Source organism: Puccinia triticina, chromosome 6A (assembly GCF_026914185.1).
Source record: "Puccinia triticina chromosome 6A, complete sequence".
Classification (NCBI taxonomy): Eukaryota; Fungi; Basidiomycota; class Pucciniomycetes; order Pucciniales; family Pucciniaceae; genus Puccinia; species Puccinia triticina.
The window spans coordinates 1,352,588-1,374,745 of NC_070563.1; the positions used below are offsets into that span (position 1 = coordinate 1,352,588).

General features: G+C 44.8%; 4 protein-coding genes across 4 annotated transcripts; 2 read left to right on the forward strand and 2 right to left on the reverse strand.

Moving 5' to 3' along the window:
* Positions 1–134: 134 nt before the first annotated feature.
* On the forward strand, positions 135–5,352 carry PtA15_6A171 (uncharacterized protein; the record flags this gene model as incomplete). Its single annotated transcript, XM_053169848.1, has 20 exons — positions 135–299; positions 390–627; positions 711–1,038; positions 1,100–1,187; positions 1,253–1,534; positions 1,626–1,886; positions 1,955–2,179; positions 2,245–2,345; positions 2,418–2,571; positions 2,654–2,776; positions 2,870–3,126; positions 3,247–3,394; positions 3,473–3,566; positions 3,653–4,055; positions 4,158–4,356; positions 4,477–4,694; positions 4,784–4,867; positions 4,939–5,023; positions 5,095–5,189; positions 5,271–5,352. The coding sequence occupies 20 exons, from the start codon at positions 135–137 to the stop codon at positions 5,350–5,352; spliced, it is 3,630 nt and encodes a 1,209-aa protein (XP_053021098.1).
* A 40-nt stretch (positions 5,353–5,392) lies between these two features.
* Positions 5,393–7,066, reverse strand: PtA15_6A172 (uncharacterized protein; the record flags this gene model as incomplete). Its single annotated transcript, XM_053169849.1, has 4 exons — positions 5,393–5,507; positions 5,592–6,249; positions 6,339–6,924; positions 7,034–7,066. The coding sequence occupies 4 exons, from the start codon at positions 7,064–7,066 to the stop codon at positions 5,393–5,395; spliced, it is 1,392 nt and encodes a 463-aa protein (XP_053021099.1).
* Positions 7,067–7,232: 166 nt separating this feature from the next.
* PtA15_6A173 (uncharacterized protein) lies at positions 7,233–8,071 on the forward strand (the record flags this gene model as incomplete). The annotated part of the gene is made up of 3 exons (XM_053169850.1): positions 7,233–7,276; positions 7,340–7,403; positions 7,583–8,071. 3 exons carry the CDS (start codon positions 7,233–7,235, stop codon positions 8,069–8,071), a joined length of 597 nt encoding a protein of 198 aa, XP_053021100.1.
* Positions 8,072–9,172: 1,101 nt separating this feature from the next.
* PtA15_6A174 (uncharacterized protein) lies at positions 9,173–10,774 on the reverse strand (the record flags this gene model as incomplete). The annotated part of the gene is made up of 7 exons (XM_053169851.1): positions 9,173–9,210; positions 9,326–9,656; positions 9,745–9,986; positions 10,097–10,227; positions 10,305–10,389; positions 10,487–10,631; positions 10,736–10,774. 7 exons carry the CDS (start codon positions 10,772–10,774, stop codon positions 9,173–9,175), a joined length of 1,011 nt encoding a protein of 336 aa, XP_053021101.1.
* Between the last annotated feature and the right edge of the window lie 11,384 nt (positions 10,775–22,158).

The window sequence follows — 22,158 nt, forward strand, 5'->3', positions numbered from 1 at the left end:
GTCAAAACGAGGTCATTGGTCAATCGATTGTCAACCACATCGATTTCAACACGAGCCATACACTCGAACGTTGGACCTGAGCTCGACCACGACGCACAACACTCCTCCGTACGACCAGACCTGAACGAAGTAAGATGGCGGATGAGGAGAGCCTGCTGAAGTTTTTCGCCGAGGAACGGCAGTTTTTTGATGTCCTGGAGCACTATCTCGATCAGGTTGATGGTCGACCTTGCTCCGATCTGGAGGAGCCACTGCCTGAGATCTTTTCTAATAACTTTTTCGGTTATTTGACTCTAGTCGTAAGCAGAAGTTGAAAATATTTCATCAGGTTAGGCATCGGAATACTTATATATCGGTCGTTTTATGGGAATTTGAATATTGACCGACAGTTAGATCGTTATCAGGAGCAGCCGTACCTTTTAGATCCACATCTCGAGCGCTTGGTACAGCTTATCATTCTACGTCTGAGGCAGTGGCTGGAATATCTGCAGCAGCATTCAGCTGAATTCGAAGAACCTCCGACCGATTCAATCGAGAGTCTAAGCATCGAACAACTATCACAGAAGTTGCAAAAGCTTTCCCATTTGCTTTATTTCGTTGTAAAGGTTAGAGGTTACAAAACAATCGGTGAGATTGTTTTCTCTCGCCTCAATGATCAATTATAAACTACACTCTATCACTGATTCAGTATCAATCGTTCTTGTTCGTAGTTCGCTTCTTCCCGCATCAAGTGCAGGACCTATCTGTTGTAATATCCACTTTTGGTCTGATTCTCCCCAAGTCAGATAGCGGACCTAGTAGAATAGTGGAGGCATTTTCGAACGCTGGTTTATGGCACTTCCGATACATCCTGCTGCTGTGGCTCTCCCTCATTTGCATGATTCCTTTCGATCTTTCACGATTCGACAAACTTTCAGTCCTACAACTTCAAACTGTCTCAACCTATCAATACGTCGAGAAAATTGGTTGGTCTTACCTAGGTCTTCCGGGGAAAGAGAGAGAGGCAGCTGCCTTGGTATTGGCCAGATTAATGTTGAGGTGGGTCCTTTTTATTTTCATTCTTTTTGGAGAAGCAAACATGAACATCAATCCTCCGCAGGGAAGATGTGTTCCGCTTACACCTACTTGGATTCGTGGAGAGATGTCTCGAGAATCTCCGGGCAGCTGGAGAACACGATCTTTTTCTGGTGAGATTTTCACAAAGGTATATCCTCCCAATAGCTTTCCAATCTGATCGGCGTGTTTCCATCAGGCTACTGGTATATCTCAAGTCCTATGTATCCTTGTAGAGTTGGCTAGGCCTCCACAGCTGTTGGGTGTATTGCCCCTCCTTCACCAAGCGCTCCTCGAAACAAACAGATTACCGTACATTTCAGCCAGTATCAGCCTACGTAAACTCAGGGCCAAGCTGGCCGGAAGAGTCGCTTTGGCCACACCCATTGTATCGAAGGGCTCGTCCATCGACGAATATGAGCAGGTGCCGGAGTCTATTGAGACAATTGTTCAAGATTTATTGGACTGCCTTCAGGATAAAGTGTGTTAATCTTCAAAATTGATATGCAAGGTCACACAAACATCTTCCAAAATCGAACCAAAATTTAATTCTTGTTCTTGAATCTCCATAGGATACCGTCGTGCGTTGGTCGGGAGCAAAGTATCTAGCTAGGATTGGGAAACGTCTTCCAGAGGACTTTTCGGTTCAGATATGCGACGCTATTCTAGAAATGTTCTGCTTGAAAACCATGGAAGAACAAAAGGGTGGGATTGATCTGCTGTCGGTGAATGACTACATCTGGCAAGGTGCTTGTTTGGCTTGCGCAGAATTTCTTCGTCAAAAGTGCTTCCCGGTCTCGCGGCTTGGAAGTTTGATTGAATGGGTTGTTCGAGTTGAGTGTTCGTTTTTTAACCAAAAGGTCCAATTAATATGAACTGTTTGTTCCGTTTATGATGACAGGCGTTGCATTTCGAGCAACGCAAGGGAGTCCAGAGTATAGGCTCAGGCGTTCGAGATGCTGCAGCGTTTGTCTTATGGTCTTTTGGCAGGGCATTTTCCCCAATCGAGGTCCAGCCTTTCGCCAATCAAATAGCCATACAGCTTGTCCTACAATCGCTTTTTGATCGGGAAGTGCACGTTCGTCGAGCCGGTAGCGCAGCTTTTCAAGAAAACGTCGGAAGGCTTGTTAGTTTTTCTTAGCCGTGTCATAGGTTCGATGAGCCGGCGAGTTTACTCGTACATCACTTCAGGGAATCTTTCCTCATGGGATCGAAGTTCTCCAACGGGCGGATTTTTTTACGGTCGGACTCAGAAGGTCATCCTTCTTGAAAGCAGCTCCTGATGTTGCAAGGTATTTCCTACTCATTTTCTTATCCCATGAAATAGGCTTGATTTTTGAGTGCTTGAAAGGAATCGTTTCTAGATTCGAAGAATACCGTCAGGCCATCTTGAATCATTTGCTCGATGTATGTGTTTGCCATTGGGATGATGGCGTGCGCGAGCTGGCCTCTCAATCAATCTGCCAGATAGCTCGAACGGCCTTCGATCAAATCCCACCTTCTGTAGTGGACAGACTTGTGAGGATTCTACTTCAAGTGTAGACTCCAGTGCCTTCAATTTTATCAAACTTTGCGCCCGCCTTACTTGGTGACCATCCAGGAATCAGGTCTACAATCCAAGGATATCAACCAAGTACATGGATCTGTACTCACCTTGGCCGAAATAGCCAAAGTTGTTCAGCCTGACACAACGGACAACGCTACTGCACAATTGCTTGATAAGGTGAGTCAGACTTCATCCGCATATAATTAGTCAACAGTCTTTGGGGTATTTCTGTATTTATTCGGACCTGTGTTTAACTGGCTGCATATTTAGATCTTTCAGTCGATGATTGGCGTTTTGGATTCCAGCTTGAAACCCCGCCAATTAGAAGTGCTCTTGGCAGCAATCTGCCAAGCTCTTGCCAACACTTTACCCGATTGCCCTCGACTTTGTGAAAGATTTGTCGAAAGTCCTGCTTGGATTCAGCTGGTAGATATGGGGCTGAAGCGTTCTGACGATCATTTGCATTGCTCGCTTCAAAGCCTGTTATACCAACTCTCCCTTCGCGGTGTCGGGGCAAAACAAGTACAGTAAGTTGCGCATTGTCCTATTTTGCATCGTCAAAAGATTGATTTTCAACCCGAAAAATGTTCATGTTTGAGCTAACTGGTCAATTTTTATTCTCTTTCTTTTGTGCTGTTTTTACAAAGATTATTTTCAAAGTCTTTGACGAGCGGTTTAGTAGTGGCTAGGCAAGCTTCCGCTAGATGTTTAGGCGGATTTGTGTTTTCTTCGGGGCCACTTCAAGCTTCTTTCAATCCTACCTTTGACTTGTTGGTCGCTTGTACAGAGGAGAAGGTAAGACTAAAATAATTATTCAACCATTGATTGTGGAATGCATAATTTACTCATCCTCTTTTGATCGATGTATTATAGTCTTCAGGCTTGCCGCAACCAATCGAGGTAGTTAGGAACTGTATCGAATCTCTTATTTCAATTATGAAGAATTTTGGAGATAAATTTCAAACGTGTTTGTCACTTTTTTCCCTGATCACACACTATCCGCCCAAATAATCCAAATAATGACTTGATAAAACATTCCACTACGTATATAAGTTTGCACTCAAGAGCAATTCTCAAAGCTTTTAGCGGTATTTTTAAATGGATTGTCTAACTATACCAATGATCAAAGGGGGGATGTGGGATCTTGGGTCCGAACATCAAGCCTTAAAAGTCTTGAACAAATCATCGGTTTATACACCAACTCACCGGAATCAATTGAAGCGCGCGAAAACGATTTCAATAACCATCTCGAGGGCAAACTTCCGCTGCAGCTTGATCAGCGCTTCTTGATCAGTCACATCTTCAGTGGAATCTTACGACAATCTTTGGATTCGATCGATTCGGTTAGGCAACTCGCCTGGCAAACTATGTCTAAAATTTTAGCCCATCTTTCGAGTTCGAATCTTCTGCAGATTCGCGATGGTATTTGGGTCTCTCTGAGATCTGCGTTTGAACAGTTCAGCCCCCTCGTGTTATCTTCTCGATACTGTCCACTGCTTTGTCTTTTGTCTTGAGCAGATGCCAGTTCTCCTAACATTGAATTGTATCATCATTTCAGGGAAAACTCCGAACATTGGAGAGAACTGAAATGGACTTTTCCGCATTCATTAGAGCTTTTGACTAAATTGGTCCCAAGAGATTTAAACCTTTCATCCTCAGAATCGCCATCACTTCATCTTACCGAACATCCCAACTCACTCTCAGAATCGCTTTTAGAAGGAATCATAATTTTGATTGGTGGTAAATGTAACAGTGACGTGAGTAAATTCTTTCATCTTTTTGACGTAATCTCTCGCCTGGTACTTCTCATGCACAATCCCTGCCAGCTTATGGCTTACCTCAAATAGGTGCTAACTTCTTCATAAACATATTTTCAGTCTAAGAACGCAGCTACTTCATTTGTAGATCACATTCGCAATATTGGAAAGTCAAATCCATCAACCGCGCAACACATTATCCAAAGGATATTGAAATTGACCAGGGCCCGGCCGAGTGGATCGAGAAATTTTGGGTTATGTTGTTGGGAGACGATTTCCCTGTTGCTGGTGACTGATGCTTTGCAGCCTCTTGAACAATACGAGGACGGTCGCCAACTGTAGGCCTTTCTTTCGACTGACGACTTGCATCAGGGTGATTGCTTGTTTGTTTATGTTGCGAATGGGTTTTGTTTCTGATGGCAAAAAGGCTCCGATCTATCCTCAACATGGCCACTCGTAATCTTCATCAGCCCAAAGTTTCTATTAATCGAGTCTTGACGGGCTCTAAAATGTTGCGTTTTCTTATGGTGATCCAGCTCTGTCCGCGCACTTAACCCTGACCGGTCTTTTTCGAATCTCTAGTACCATCCATCTCATGCTGTTCAAGACCGTTCGGATTGATGCTATCAACCACTTGACAAGTTATCTTTCGCACAGCTCACCAAGAGTGCGTGCATAATTTCATACCAACAGACCCAGATATATTTATCTTTTTCGCATTCTGCCTGACAATACCAGGTACGAATATCGACAGCCGAGACTTTGTATAATGCACTACAATTACAAGATGAAGAGGTACCCGAAGCTGAACGGCTTATATCTGAAACTGAATGGTAAATACATCAAAACTTCTAGCGAGTAAATCTGCCGCTCTAACCCACTTTCTGTTGATGTGCTCGAACGTCATTCCTTAGGTCGGAATGCGATGTTGAACAGGCTTCTGAAAAAGTTAAAGAAATCACTGCAAGTTTGCGGGATGCTTGGAACGGTCTTTAGCAGACCATACATAGCTATTTGGTCTGTTCATGTGCGCGTTTTAAGGAATCGCGTGACTGCCCGCAAAAAACCCTAATAGCCAGCCCCACATGACAAATGAAAATGGATATGCCCCAAAGACTACTAGTGCAGGTCCGGGGCAAACTCCAGCAAATCTAACAGAGAGAAATAAGTAAACAGCAAGATTAATTAAGAATGCACCGAGAGATATTTGAGATATGCAAAGAAATTGTACTGACCCCCAACCCAACCCGAAGAGAACGCTTCCCAATACCAGACGGGCAGTTATCTCATTGTTGGTCATCTCAGGTAACTGCCAAGTTGGAGGGGTTGCGCAAGGCGGAGCCAAGCGGTCCAGCTTATCAAGCAAAGGGCGCTCGGTTCCACTAGCATTTTCGCTTGACGCCAGTTGACGAACCGCAAGCCAGGAGTCAATTCGAGGCTTGACGGTGACCCAATAGACCAAGGTGTTCAGGCCGAGCCCGGCAATGGCGACGCCTAATAAGCTAGGATCCCATGTGGACAATGGGAAATTGAAAAAGCCTAAGACCACTGATGGTTTTGTCATCCCTGAGAGGGTCAGTCCCGAGCCGAAGGTCGCCCCAAGCAGCCCAAGCCGCAACGGAACCAGACGGTCGGGTGTGACCAAGAGTTTGAGAACGAGATAAGCTATAAAGGGGGCCGTGAATATCGCCCCACATATGATCCGATCGAAGCTTGTTGTTGCCGAAACTGAATGCGAGAATTCTTGGTACATCAAGTCATGTTGCGAGGCCGCTCCGATCCGATTCATTAAGGGTTTGAGGACTCGGTGGGTGAGAATCGCCACGGGAAAGAAAACACAGGTGGCCACGATGCTCCGCTTGCTACCACGCGCCATTCCGCACAACATATGACCTATATGAGCAAATGGATAGAAGAGAAAGGGATGATGTTTTGTAAGAATGGTCTTTTCTGCGGTTCATCGATAACAGGAGAAAGCTCACCAGAAGTACAGCCGGAGGCGAGGGTAGTTCCAGCACCAGAGAGCAGTCCGGCAAGAGTAAAGAGCAAGAGATTGTTGAGGACATGGTGATCATCACTTCTTGAGTTATCGACGTGATTAGAGAGCACGGAGGAGTCAAAGATCGAGCTCTCGTGGTTGGACAGATTACGATCGATGAAGTTCATGAACAGTCTGAGGATCGAGCCCATCAGGAACAGTCCCGTGGCGATAAACAGGTTCTGGCTGTTGAACAAGATGTTGGTGTGGCCATTGTTAGTACTGTTTTGGGAGAAACGAAAAAGAAGCAGTTTGTAGGATTGTTGAAGGGTCTTGAGTGATTGGGAACAGCCGAAGACTTTGCTGAAATCCAGCATGAGGTTCATGCTCGAGAGCGATAGAAGTGCACCTCCGATCAGTGGCAACTTCAGGTTATCGATAAGCGTGGAGAAATCCATCATCGTTCGTCGACTTGCACTCTGTTCTGGAGGCCTCTCTCGCGTTCCTTCGTGGGATGTCTGGCTGTGTGCTCGTCGTTTGTCTTTCCTGTTACCGCTCGATCGAAGTCTCCGAGAGGGTGTCGTATGTAGCTGGGCCCTGGGGAGACTCGGCACAATTCTTCCGGTCGGAAAGCTGCTTACCCCGGGGGGTCCACTGTGAAGACTGAAGAGTTCTTATCTGTTCTCATTGCAGGCTCACCGGATACAGCCAAACCGTTGACTGTGAGCACATTTCTTTTATTTTTTGGTTGGTGATAATCAGCTGACTCGATTGTAATCTCCACTTCGACGTTTTTCGGTGACTGCTAAGTCTAGGCATCCAGAAACTTGAGATAGCCCCGTCCATAGCGGATCCAAACCAATCGATTTTTATTCGCCTTTTCAGGTCGCATGAGCAGATGAGCGGGGCTTCCACCTTCAAGACCACCCTACATCTAATCAAGTGGGTTGTATTACGCTCTCCTCATTCTGGCTGTGGGTCAGCTGATTTAGTCTATCTGCTCAGACGCGCTGTTCAAGTGACCGCGGGCGTGACCCTGTTTAAAGACAAAGTGGGGGATCTCCGATGGGTTAGTAATTCTTGTGAATCGTATCAGACTACCACGTGAGCCAATGACTGACCATCAGATTTTTTTTCCTTTTCGTTTGCAAACATAACCCGCTTCTCTGATTTGGCGACGAATGGCTCCTGCGTCCACCTGGTCCTCAATGTCCGTCAATGTCGTTTTTGGATCACCAAACAATCCAGTGCGAAGGTGGGTCGATGCTACCGACTCTGAACGTGACGGGAGATTTACTGCTCCAGATCCCGCTTTCGTCGGTCTTTAACTTCAGCTTGCGGAGAGACCGAGAGACAGAGAAGTCAAGCCAAGCCCTACGGATGAGCGAGCCGACAACGAGTAGATTGAACTTGAACAGGGGGGACTTGGTCAACTTTACCTCGCCCCTTAATCCCTCCGTTTTGGCTTGTAAAAGGATCCTTGGACTGCCTGGGGATAAGATCCTTGTCGATGATCACCCTCACAGTTTTAACCCTACTCCCGATCTCCTTAATACTCCAGGATACGACTATCAGTACTCTCGAAAATCACTCTTGACTATCCCTGAAGGCCATCTGTGGCTACAAGGCGATAACTATGCCGTCAGTATTGATTCTCGTACGTACGGCCCCGTCCCTATCGGCTTGGTCTCCGGTAAGATTGTCGCTCGAGTCAGTGTTCTCTTCCTTCCTTTGTGATCTCTCTCTCTCTTTTGGTCTCTCCTTGACCTGTGTAGATACTTTTTTGCATCAATGGTCTTATCTCGAAGGCTCTTGTAATGAAAGCTTTATTCTGATTGCTTTTGTTAAACTTTGTTCGTTTTCTTGACCTTTCGCGAATTTTCGAATCCAATTTGGGCCCCTTTTTTGCTCTACGTCCCGTCCAATCCGTCTTCTCGCAATTCTCTTCTTCCTCCGCACCCCTGTCCTTTGGGCTTTGAATGATTCTCTACCTTTATTTGCATAAACCTCCCGATTGAAATGATCATTGTACTACACTCACGTTTCCTTCTTAAACAATATATAGGTGTGGCCCGATTTTACTTGGTTGAGTCAATCATTTGAATATAGATAATCTGGATCAGGAATACGCACATCAAATCACATAAATAACTTGTATCCAATTCCCTTTCCTATTTTCATGGATTTCACTCTTTCCAATGATTTTGGGCTTGGAAACCTTCATGTTTCAGTCAATCAGAGAAATTCACCTATCATTTTTCCTGTGTCAGATCCCTGAGGACAATCACTATAAATGCACACTTTTCCCCCACACAAGCTAGCAGACTGAAGTGACGGGTCCTTTCACTTTCTCTTCATGAGCGGTGTCTGGACTCTGACCACCTCCTTTGTCTGACAACAAGCATTTTCTTCAGTTCTCCTTCCTTGGTGCCCTCCACAGTGAGGATATCTGCACAAGAGGATCAAGTTCCAACACATATGTATATCTGTATGAAGACTCAAGTGCAAGAGAGACAAAAACTTGGTGGAGCCAATCAATAGGGGGGTTCAGACTTGAAATTTACAAAACTTTAGGACACATTTGAAGGTGTTTATGAACATTCTTTTAAAAAATTGATAAATTGGACTGATTGATCAGTATCTCCCTGTGCCAGTTAGCAACTTCAGCAGGCCAGCTCAATAGTTTCACAAAAGCACTGTCCGCGCCCGGCCAAAACCCGGCCGGCTTCGGGCGGCCTGTTGGACATCCGACCCAATCGTCAACCTTAGTGTTACGCATTTCAAAGACTTTAAGGGCGTGTTGATATTACAGTTGATTATATGAACCAAATTACAATTTCAATCCAGTTCTTTGGGTTCGGTCTCATGACCGTAAGCTGAACATGATAAAATGATGAGGGTAAACAGTCAGTTATCAACATAGCCAAGTCATTAGAGACCTTGAGATTATCGGAGTGAAAAGGAGAGGAAAAAGAAGCTTGTGATCCTTACGTTTAGCCCGGAAAGTACCATCATCAAAGTGATGGAGTCTAATGTAGCCATCCTCACCACCGATAGCGTAACCTTTTCCTTCGGGGTGAACGGCGATTGAATTGCAAGGACCGAAACCACCCTTAATACGTGAGACCTCTTCCTCAAAGACTACATGCCACATCCGAATCTCGAAGTGCCCTTGACGAGCCGAAGTGGTCGTGACAGCCATCGCTTCCTGCCCACCACCCACAAGAAGATATGGCTTCCCAGGGATGAGCGCAGCACTGTTTAACGGTGTTTGGGGATCCTGATAAGATTTGATAACTTCTAATGTTCGTGAATCGTATAGCTAAATTGAGTGACGGTATGAGTCAGATCCCAAAAAAATTTGCGATTGAATGGCACAACCTTGTTAATCTTTGGGTCGAATGACTTACTCGGGCGCTTTTATCTTTGGAGCTTGTTAAAAAATAAGTGCGATCGGCGCTCATCTGCAGATCAGTGATAAGGCCGATGTGGTTTTTTTCCTTCGATGCCACTTCTTCTCCAGTATTGACATCCCACAGAGCAACCTTTCCGTTCTCATGCCCGGTGATGAGGTGTTGATCAAGAGGAGAGAATGCCACGACTTGAGCTTTTGAGCCGATCGGATTGAAGACCAGCAGAGGCTCGTCTGGTTCTGTTACATGTGATCAGATTGTCATGGTAATTCATGGGAGACAGGAAACGTAATTTGAACTGAGTCAGTGGCCGCGTGCAAAGGAAAGTAAGATAGAAGAGATGGCTTACGGGGGCCACCCTCACGATTGATTTCAAATACACGAACAGCACCCTGGTGACCCATTCTTTGCTCGGTAACAAGCGCAATCTTGTTGTCGTCTTCACTCCACGCAACCCGTTTGACGGCGGTAGGAAACTCCCTTGAGAATGAAGGTATTGTTTAGTCCAGGGAAGCTTCCTCATGGTATGGCATTAAGCCTCTGTCAATTGATCTCACCAAGCCTTTAGACATTCTCCAGTAGAGACTTTCCACAGACGCATGGAGTTATCAGCCGATCCGGATACCATGAATTCGGATTTCGCTGAACATTTGCAACATAGTAAAAAATAAGGAGGGTTATGGGATCAGCATCGATACGCATTTTTATTAAGTCAGTTGTGAATGGTACCAAGACTGACAATCAACATCAACCGACCAGACTGTACCGTTATGGCCATTGTAAGTTCCAAGTCGCTCGCCATTGTGCGTGAACCAGACATTGATGATGTGATCTTTTGAGCATGAAAAGAGCAGATCGCCCTCTCGGTTATATTTGACTTGGGTCTGATGCCGATAAGGATGGTGTGGTAAGACTGGTCAGCTTCCATGAGTGCGGATGGCTCGATTCGACCTTGATCGAGGGCAGGATAAGCAGCCCATTCGCTTACCAAAGACCTCTCGTGACCAGAAAGTAGAATCGGACGCATGCTTCAGCTCTGGGGTGCGGATCGACAAAAGGCGAAGTTGCGGGCCAAGTCCTTGGATGCAGGGTTGTCCTGATAGACTCAGCCGAAACCTAACCCAGCTTTTAACACGTCGCAGCTTGTGGGCGGGGGACACGGGGTTGGCCTATGTGCAATGTGTACCGGAGGGTGTCACGGGTCTTATAGTACCCGACTCAGTATGTACTCAGCCTGTCACACGGTCATAACTGTGCACGAGAGGTGTGACCACACCTCTTGTAAGTTCAAGTCTGTTGAGCTTCAAAAGTTGCACATGTTTCCAGTTACAACTTATTTACATTGTTTCATGCCGTTATACATATTCTATTCATATGGGATCAGGTATCTTGTATACACATAACACAAGACAGGTTGATAGTGCGGTATGTGAAAATCAATACCATAGCACTTACAAATAATAATGATAAAACTGTTGAGCTTTCAATTTCTCTTCTCAAAATCTCTTCCACATATCCAATTCTAAAAAAAGAAAAGAAAAAATAGGAATCCTAACACTAGAAACTGAGAACTCAAAATATGAAGAAGAGGTTTGTAAAAGAGAATCACCAATGGTCTGGGATTGGATCAGATCCCCTCAGGCTCTAGCAGCCTGCAAGATGTTCCACAATTTCAAACTGCTGATGACAGTGTGGTTGGATCACTTGCTGCTAATAGTAGAACCTAATGGCTGCTTGCTAGTTTTCACACTCAAATTCTCTGTCTGCTATTTTAGCTGGTCCACTGGAGGCAAAAAACCCTTCTGGGAAGATTTGGCTCCAAGTTTAACAACAAAAAGACTTTTTGAGATGATCTAATCAAGAAGATGAAGACCTGATTTGATAAAATCAGCCAAGGATTTTAAAATAGTCTTGTATTGATGGGACTGATTTGTGTGATACAGGTTTTTCTTCAAAGCAACCTCTTCACACCCCAATCCAAAGAGTGTTATTGCAATATTATATCCATCATTCCTTGATGAACTTCCAAATTCATTCAATTTTACTGATAAATATTTTTGGGCAGCACCAAACAGACTTTCTGGTGAAGGAGGTGTAAGTGGAAGTGGAAGTGTAACCCATCCAAAAACAGGCAAGCTCATGTCTGTTTGATGAAATAAAATACTTAGAAACCAATTAATCAATTCCTCTTTTGTGATTTCCATTGTTTCTCCTGACATTTTTTCTGCTATGCTATGGAGAATATAAAGTGAATCAATTGCTTGAGTTATCCTGAATTCAAGGGACCTGATTTTGTTAGACTTCATCATTGTTGCCCCTTCAATCCTTCTCAGTCCAATGAAAAACTCCTGATAGCTATGTTCAAGTTTAGTTTGGGAAACTGGAATGATTTCAATAGGCAAACCATTCAAGCTTATTTTTTCTTCATGACACAAATCAAACCGGCTTCTTGACATAAAACTATAGACTTTTTCCTGGATATTCTTCTTGATTTCTGTTGGGATAACAGATCTCCCATGTTGAAGAGTTGCTTTGATATATTCCAAAATTACAGCTGGACTTTGAGAATTCAGAACTGTGAGAGGAAGAATTTCAATTCCAAATTTATTGAGGGTTATTTTACCTTTGAACTGTCTCCCATGAGATTGCTTTTTAATTTCATTGATTTCAGCCATTGCATTCCAGTAAATCTCAGGGTGACTGGTAAGGTCTGGTAAACCTGGCTTGAAGGCTGATTTCATTCTATACCAGTAGAATAGTAATGAAAGTGAAAGCTCAGCTACATCATGGAATTTGAGGTGACCCCAGTCCCAGACATGCAAAACTCTAGAAATCTCTTTCTTGATGTTTGCAAATTTTTCTTCAAGCTTTTCTGCCATTTCCCAGGTTCCCTTGAACCAACCAAACAATGGTGGACCTTCTTGGGTTTCTTCAAAGTAAATGCTCCAAAACCATTTCACCAACTCTCCCAAATTGTTTCCAGGATGATTACCCAAAAGTAACTTTCCCACACCATATGAAACAGAAAGTCCATGGAGAAGTCCCAATGCTTCCAGAATTTCCAAAATTTTAGATTTGAAACCATTTAATCCTCTTTCCCAGTTTCTTCTACTCTTTCTTAAATCTTTTGGTTGGATTATAAATTCAAAGTAGCCTGGCAGATGTGGATCAGACTGACTAGCTTGAATTAGATCAATTGGTAGGTTTCTTAATTCAATCTTCTTACAAATGTTGGTAAATTTCAATTTTTCATTAATTTTGTTCAGTTGATCTTCAAATTGAAGCAACAGTTTTTTCATGGTTGGTGAATTTTCAGTCCTTCCACGTGATGCATTTACCCAGAGAAGAAGTTGATCCCATTTTTCATCCAACTTGAAAATTTTAAAGTCCCCCGGTATATTTATTGCCCGCTGGGGCCCATTGTAAAGGCTCAGTCAAGCCTTTCACTGAGTACTACTATTCTCAGTGTAGTCCGTATACAAGACCAATATGTCTCGGAGAGAACCTGAATTCTAGGACCAACAATTATATTGCAAATGCTAGCTCAGTAGAAAGAGTCAGTCGTGGTTCTCTCCTCTATGTACAATTGGGAATGGTGAAAGATAGAAATGAAAGGTGATGGAGCTTACCTAGCTCAGTAGAAAGAGTCAGTCGTGGTTCTCTACTGAGCTAGGAGGGGCGGGGAGTCGCGGGCTAAGTGTGCGGCTCTGGGGTCGTCCTGTGATAGCGTTGTGACACCCGCGTGGAGCGCGGTGCTCACACCCATCTGCAGTACTTCCAACCCCTTTGTTATGATTCCAAGCTTTTAATGGTTCTCCTTTAAATTTTGATCCTTCATCCTGCTCCAGTTTGGGTTCAAGTTTGCATTTTTTACCCTCAGGATTTTTTTCTGGGTGAGTTTTAAGCTTTTCAGTCTGCATGTCTCTCAAGCGCTTCCTTGAAAATATTGAATCTTTGATTTGAAAAGCCTTCTGAAAATCAGGCTCTAGAGGCTTGTCATTGACAGGATCCAATTCAACATTGCCTGCACACCCACCAAACCATAAATGTCAGCTTAGCCTCCACCACAATTAAAGTTGAAATGGGTATCATAGATTATAGTCACCTTCCTGCTTCACTTGCCTGAGTATACCTGGGCCAGCTCTGTCTTCCAGCTGAAGTTTCAATTTTCCAGTCTGAACCTGCCCTAAGTCTTTATTTGAAACTAAAGCATGGTTTATCTGCAAATCCCTTCTTGGGACAGCACTAGCAGTAGCCACAGATTGTTCAGATTTAATTTCAGCCAACTCTTCCTTGCCTGTTACCCCAAAAGTATTTATCTGTTCAGTATATGATGGGAAAATACTGGGAAAAATCACATTGTCTAGATCTCATTTTTTAGAGGGGGGGTTGCTAAACTTCACTTTCTGGGGAAAATTTAATCTAAAATTACTTCAACCAGAAAATGAGAATTTTCTCTTCCCTCTATAAAAATTTCCTCCAGTAGAAAGTCATCCAAATTAAGTTAAAATGGAGATGGCCTTATGAATTATGAACCTCACCTTCCTGATTCACTTGAATGGGCATAATTAGCCTTGGCTTTTCATGTTTATTCCCATCACATGAAATGGATTTGTCCCAAACTTTGTTTAACCAACCATCTTGTCCTAATTGATGGAAGTTTTCCAAGGAGATATCCACATAATCATCAACAACACACCACTTTCTTGGAGAATTTTGGTTAACCATTTGGATACAAACCTTTGCATTTATTATGTCCTAATAACATAGAAGTAGTTGGAGGTACTACCTCCCCATCTTTGATTGAAAGTTGGAATTTTTTTAGCTTCAATAAGGTTGAATTTGGTTTCTTCATCCAGATCATTTTCTCTTGAAGGCACAGCTCTACAATGGGTAATTGGTTTGGGAGGAGTGTTGATTGTGAATTCAGAGCAGAAGATTATAATGAAAGCTGTAGTAAGCAACCAAACATGACAAGTATGATACATCTTTTGCATGCAGCTTAATTTGGTGTGTTGATGAACTGGATGTATCTACTCATAGATTTCAGCAGGCAAAGGAAGCAATTTAGCTGATAAGGGCTATTTTATCTACACATTTCCAAACATGCGTGTTTTTTTACTTTTTCTTTTTTGAGCCTGAGTTGAAATCATATTACTTAGTCTGTTGAACTGTTTCAAAATAAGACCATGCTTCTGCATCATCCAAAAGCATTAAGATTTCGAAGTAAATTTTGATTTGGAATTGCACAGTCACCTTGTATGTAAATGTAAAATTCTAAACAATTTCTACACCACAGGACCAGTATTCAATTTTTGGGCCTGTCTTGAGGATGCTTTAGTAAGAAGGTAACCCCAGGAAAGCATGAACAGTTCCTGGGAAACTACAGGCCACTATGGGTCCCAAGGATGCTCTTAAATGCACCCTGAGGACCCATCTGGACCAAGATAATCCCAAGAACGCATTTTCCATCTTTAAGATACTTTTGGGAATTTTTTTCTGAGGATGGTTTTGAAACCCATCCTCAAGACACTCTTCATCAAGGTTTGAAGGTTTCCCAAGGATTGCTTCCAGAAATTTTTGAATCTAGTTAGATTTTGTATTACTCAACATGTACAATCCACATGAATGTCAGTAGGCAAGTAGGCAAGCTCATATATTAGGGGGTTTCAAAGTTGCCCAGATGCAACTTGCATTCACTTTTGCAAGTTGGTGTTCAAGTTCATTCTTGAACACTAAGTTGCGAAAGTGCATGCAAGCCACACTGTAATACACCCCCTAAGCCTGCTTGATTTTTTTTTTTTTGAAATTTGGTGTTCAATAAAAGCCTTGAACACCAACTTGCAAAAGTGAATGACCAACTTTGAATCCCCCTATTACACATATTGAAGTGTGCACTGTTGAGAATCCCATTCAGGCTTGCTGAATGAACTCACTGATGACCCATGTGGTTGCATGACGCCAGGTATGGGAGCATTGCAAATGTGGTTGGGGGGCATCAGAGGGAAATCAATTGCCAAGATATGTTACAGAGGTCATGGTTTTGACGCTCACTGGATCTGGTCTTGGTGGTCAAAAATGCATCTTGAGGATGCAACTGAAGATTGCTTTTTAGCATAAAGAATATAGCCAGAGGAAACCTTGAAAAGATGTCACAGGTGTAGTTTGACTATGCCAATCTTGGGAATTCTTTTTGCCCTGAAACAGGAGGTGAATACAAATGAACTCCCGAAACATCCCCAAGAAATCCATTAAGCCTGCACTGCGTGTATCAAAAACAGATCTGATTTCTGATTAGACTCAAAGATCAGCATGTTTCACAAATTAATTTTAATTTTTATCATACTATTTTTATCCCAAACTAGCAGCCCCATTGGCTTCTGCAACACTTGGAAAAAGTCTCCCAATTCCCATCCAAGAAAAATTGGGTTGAAACTCTTCAATGAAAGCTTTTTGAACAAGTTTCATCAGGGCAGAATTGTTTTGTGGAGTTTTCTGAACATGGTTTTCAAACCTTGCCAAAAAAAATGAGTGCTGCTCATGAAGCTACAATTGGCTTGCATAATCAAGGCAAACCAGCAGGAAAATTCAAATTGACAGGGCCTGCATATGTAGACATGTGCAGATGAGAAATTTCAGGTCATCAAATTTCCAGCAAAGCCTTTAAAATATAATGTTGCTTAAGGTAACAGTGAAACGGTACAGTACATGTATTGGTATTGTTTTTGATTCCAATACACTGTATTGGTATTGGATTGAGTCACAAAAGCAATACAAGACATGCACTACCAGTATAACTGGCTGGGTTAATGTTATCCCAGTTAAACTGGGACGTACTCAACCAATTGAAAATGGGTTGATCTCATCCAATGAAATGTAAACCCAAGGGAGGTACCTTGGATTTATATTTCATTGGTTGATATCAACCAAGTTTAAATTGGTTGAGTGCATCCCAGTTAAACTGGGATGAATTCTTCCCAGCCAAATATGATGGCAGTGATGTGTATTGTATAGCCAGTACAGTCCAATACAAGCACATTTCTGGGAGGGGGTATTGGTTTGAGCGCCAATTGCCCAGAAAAGGTTTTGTTTTTTTTAGATATGATACCACCGTATATATCATATCTTTTTTGGGTTAAAATACATGATATTGAATTCTGTTGTATGAAAAAAAGATAAAATATGTAGTATTGGCCAATGATGGTCTGGTATTTCATTGTTTCACTTTTGCATAAGGGCCTGCTCATATACAGTTTATTTAGAATCTGTTTCAACTAGTGTGGATGAGCAGCTAATGGTATTGTTATTGCCTGCTCACCTATACCCTCTGCCCCAACAACTTTTCAAACTTAGTAACTTGTAAAGGATAGAAAAAAAAGATTAACAATGGTTCAGTCAGAGAAACCACATTGGTGTGGGTGTAAGTTTGGGAACATAGTGCTACCCCTGGCCGTCGACCACGTCAGTTGGGGATAAATATTTGTGTAAGTATGTGGTATGTGCCTGCAGAATATTTCATCTGTTTCAAATGCATAACTTTTAGTGTGAGCAGTGCTTACATGCGTTTGAAACCTGCTTACTCCCAGGATTAGCAAGGAGTAAATTTGCTCCTTGCTAGTCCAATTTCCTACTCCCGGACGTAGTTACTCCAAAAATAGAATGGGGCACATTTTTGGGGTGATTTGTTGGATGGGCCTGCACAAGGCCCGCATGGGCCCCTAACAGGCTTGTTGGGCCCATTGAAAAAGCAGTATTTGTTTGGAATTCTGATGCTCTGCTAAAATGTGAAATGGGTCAAACTGAATAAAAAACATGGGGGTACATTTTTGGGGAGATTTTTTTGGACAGGCCTGAATGAGGCCCACATGGCCCCCACAAAGCCCACTCGGCCCATTGAAAGAGTAGCCTTGGTTAAGAAAGCATATGCTCAGCTACAAGATAAACTGTGTCAGACTGAGTAAAAACCCTAGGCACCAGGAAAAAAAATAGTCACTTGATGGCAAGTGACATGATGCAGATTTGGTTTCTGCTCCAGAGCTACTCCAGCGCTGCTCCAAGTCTGCTCCACCAGCACTTGTAGAGCTTGCAGGACTGCACCAGAGCACTCAATGTGGCACAGTCAGCTGATCCTAATTTTTTCCCAGGAACAGCTGATGCTCATCATAAGCTGAGCAGTAGGCATTGACTGAGCCTGGGCCAAAGCTGAGCATTGGCTGAGCCTGGGCCACAGCTGAGCATTGGATATTCCAAGCCTAAAACAAATCCAAGTGTCAGCTGGACCAAGAATATTCCAAATCTGAGCATCAGCTTAGCCAACAATGGTCCAAAGCTGAGCATAATCTTGGAAAAGGCTTGTGCAGAGCTTAGGATCAGCTGGGACAATACTGTTCCAAAGATTAACACCAGCTGGGCCAAAACTTTTCAAAAGCTGAGCATCAGCTGAGCCAATGCTGGTACAAAGCTGAGCATTGGCTGAGCCAAGGCTGTTATAAAGCTGAGTATCAGACGTTTTGAGACTATTCAAAAGATTAATATCACCTGAGCCAAGGCTGTTCCACAGATGAGCATCAGCTGAGCCAAGGCTGGTCCACAGCTGAGCATCAGCTGCGCCAAGGCTGGTCCACAGCTGAGCATCAGCTGAGCATCAGCTGAGCCAAGGCTGGTCCACAGCTGAGCATCAGCTGAGAATCAGCTGAGCCAAGGCTGGTCCACAGCTGAGCATTGTCTTAGCCAAGGTTGGTCCACAGCTGAGAATCAGCTGAGCCAAGGCTGGTCCACAGATGAGCATAAGCTGTTACAGGAGTGGTCAGACTCAGAATCTGAGCATTGGCTGGGCCAAGATTTATTCAAAGCTGAAAATCAGCTGAGCCAATACTGGTCCAAAGCTGAGCATTGGCTGGGCCAATGATAGTCCTAATCTGAGTCTAAGCTGAGCCATGACTGGAATAAAGCTTAAAATAAGCTGGGCCAGGACTGGTTCTGATCTGGGCAACAAAGCTGAGCATGAGCTGGGCAACAAAGCTGAGCATAAGCTGGGAGCTAAAGCTGAGTATCAGCTGACCAGAAATGGGGATCAGTGGTGCCCAGCAAAAACTGAGGATCTCCTGTGGAAATTCTTAAACTGGTTAGATGGTGGTCAGATGGTGGGTAGATGATGGGTAGATGGTGGGTAGCCCGCTGGAGCTGGCATGATGTCACTTGTCATCAAGTGACTATTTTTTTTTCCTGGTGGAAAGAAGAGAAATCCATGAGCCCCCGTTTCTCGTCCTTCCCTCCACGCACATCGCCGTTCCCACCCGATCCCGCACGTCTGACACTTTTCCGCACTAGTCCTCCAGCTCCGCCCGCCATTCCGCACGTCACTTTCCCAGACTCTGCTCCTCTCCAACGCTTGATATCCCACCGTCCTCTGTCTAGCCCCCGTCAGTCAATTTCTTGCCACCGCCTCCACCCCGGTTCCACCCGCTGGTGGAACCCGCTTTGGCTGTCGTGGCTCACCCGCTGACGCGCCGCTGCTACCAATCCATGTGTGTAATCCGCCGCAGTCCAGCCCTGTCTTTTCCGCTCCGCTCCAAATACCTGATCCAAAATCTGTGTTCTGCAATCCGTGCATTCCGGTCCGCGCGTGACTTTCTGTAAGCTTTCCTGACATCATCCTCAGTGCTTATGTCACTGGAATGCACTCTACCTGAGCTGCTCTGTGCATTCCCGCCCGCGCTACATTCTACCACGCTTGCCTATATAAATCACCACATCCGCCCCAGTTTTGAAGTCCTGCCCCCAGGATCTTCCCACACTTTTGCCCGCTCCCACACTTGACACCTATCCCATACCCATCACCCATCCTTTCCCACCATCACTTCCCGTTCACCATGGTAGCTTGCGATTGCTGCACTAGAATCGGGCTTCCTTGCGTCTACTCCCGCGCTGGTTGCGCTTGTAACAACTGCCAAGATTCAAAAAGCTGCTGCTCCGCCTTCACACCTAAATCCGACGGCTCCCACAGACACTGCAAATCACAAAACCGTCCACCGCCATCTGGATCTCGAAGCTCTTGTGTGGAATGTTCCCCGTCTATTATCTTGGTCAGTTCCCACACCAAGTCGCCCTCCGCACACGGTGAAGACCTCATGACGCCTCCACCCAAACAAGCCAACTACTCAAACATCAAAGACTACGTCCGCAAAGCCCAGGCATGGGCCAGCAAACACGGCGTCAACAAGCGCCTCAAACGCCCCCAGGAGCCCGCATTGTCCTCCGCCACTGGACCATCGTCAGCTGCTAGGCTGTCTCCCACTTCTGGCTTGAAGCGCCCCTTGGAGGACTCTGCGGATCAATCTCCGAAGCGTCCATGCCCCGCTGGTTCACAGACCCTAGGCCTTGCAGCTTGTTTTTCCGCTTGTCCGCGTGACCCAACGCCAATTATTCTCTCCCCAGAGCCCACGTTTCCCCAGGCTCCCAGTAGGTAACTTTCAGCTCTACTTATTGTGTCACCGCTAACCATTGAACGCTTTTCCGCTTCAGCCACCCCGACCAAGGACACCGAGATGGCACCAAACGGCCCTTCTCATACCCCTTCCGGTTCACCACCCAGTTCTCCCCAGTCCGTCCGGCACACCGGAGCCGCCCGCGCCTCCTCGATCCACACGTTGGAGTCCACGAATCCGCCTTCTCCGCCGGCCAATACCAGTCCAAAAGCACCACAACTCCTTGCTCTGCCAAACGCTACCGCCCAAGCCGTGTCTCCCGACTCTCCGCCTTCGCGCCCTCAAGCCTCGTCAGTGCCTTCCCACCTGCCGCCGCCTCCCGAGCAAACTGAGGACAACAAAGCTGCATTGCTGAATTGCCAGATTGCGGAGATTTCCCGCAGCCTACACGACACTTTCCCCGAAAATCCCCTCTGGGAGGAAGCCGTGTTTCCCGCCACTGCCGTACTCGAATACATGGGTGCCTTCCGCGAAATGTACCGCGCTTTGCTTCACGTCGCTGCGGTAACGCCCTCACAGCGCCGTCGAAGGTACACAACTTTCCTCGCCGGAATCAACCAAATCGCCGAACGTCTTGAGCTAGCCGTCATTGTTCCTGCCGACAAATGTACTCGCCAAGCTTGACACAATTTAGAAGAAGCGCTAAGCAACAAGCCACACCCCGCACAGCCTACTGCCGCGGAGATCTGCGCCACTTTCCCCGCAGAGCGTACTTGCTGCTCCTCTGCCAACCTTCCCTAGCTTCCCTTTTTCCTTGCTTTCTCTTTTCCTCATTTTGTTGTTTCCCCCTCTTGTATATAGTCCTATCCTGCGGAAAGAAAAGATGCTCGTAATACACGCACATTCTGAGCTCCGCACCCAGATAGTTTCCACCTTGAGAGAGAGAACTGAAAATACAAAGCAAAGTGAGCAAAAAGGTCCACCATCCAGAAAAAGTTTTTTGTAAGTGCCTGGACCGCCCCACACTTCAAGGATAATTAAATTTCCCAAAAAAATTACTCAAAGTTTGAGGTGGGGAAAATCATTGAAAAAAAATCACTCCGTACTGAAAAAAAAATGCAAACTGAGCATGCTCAGCCAAAAAAATAAAAATGTGTCAGACTGAGTAAAAAACAATGGGGCACATTTTTGGGGTGATTTGTTGGACAGGCATGCAAAAGGACCGCATGGGCCCCTAACAGGCCTGTTGGGCCTATTGAAAAAGCAGTATTTGTTTGGAATTCCGATGCTCTGCTAAAATGTGAAATGGGTCAAACTGAATAAAAAACATGGGGGTAAATTTTTGGGGAGATTTTTTGGACGGGCCTGAATGAGACCCACATGGCCCCCACAAAGCCCACTGGGCTCATTGAAAGAGTAGCCTTGGTCAAGAATGCCTATGCTCAGCTAAGAAACAAAAATGTGTCAACCTGAGTAAAAAACATGGGGCCACACTTTTGGGGAGGGCTTATTGACAGACCTGCATCAGGCCTGTCAGGGCCCACCCAAAGCTGGTTCGGCCAACCCAGAAGTAGTCTTGGTTAAGAATGCCCATATGATGTTTCAGAACAGTACCAATTGACCACTAATCAACAGAAGATATTGAAGGGCTTCTGACATCTGTATGACATTTGTGCACTCACAGAATGTATGTCCAGGCCCTTTCCTTTTCCTTGGAACCCTTTTGGCCTGTACAGGCCTGATGCAGGCCCGTCCAAAAAGCCTCCCCAACAATGTGGCCCTCACCAGGAAAAACAAATAGTCACTTGATGACAAGTGACATCATGCCAGCTCCAGCGGGCTACCCACCATTTACCCACCATCTACCCATCATCTACCCACCATCTACCCACCATTTAACCAGTTTAAGAATTTCCACAGGAGATCCTCAGTTTTTGCTGGGCACCACTGATCCCCATTTCTGGTCAGCTGATACTCAGCTTTA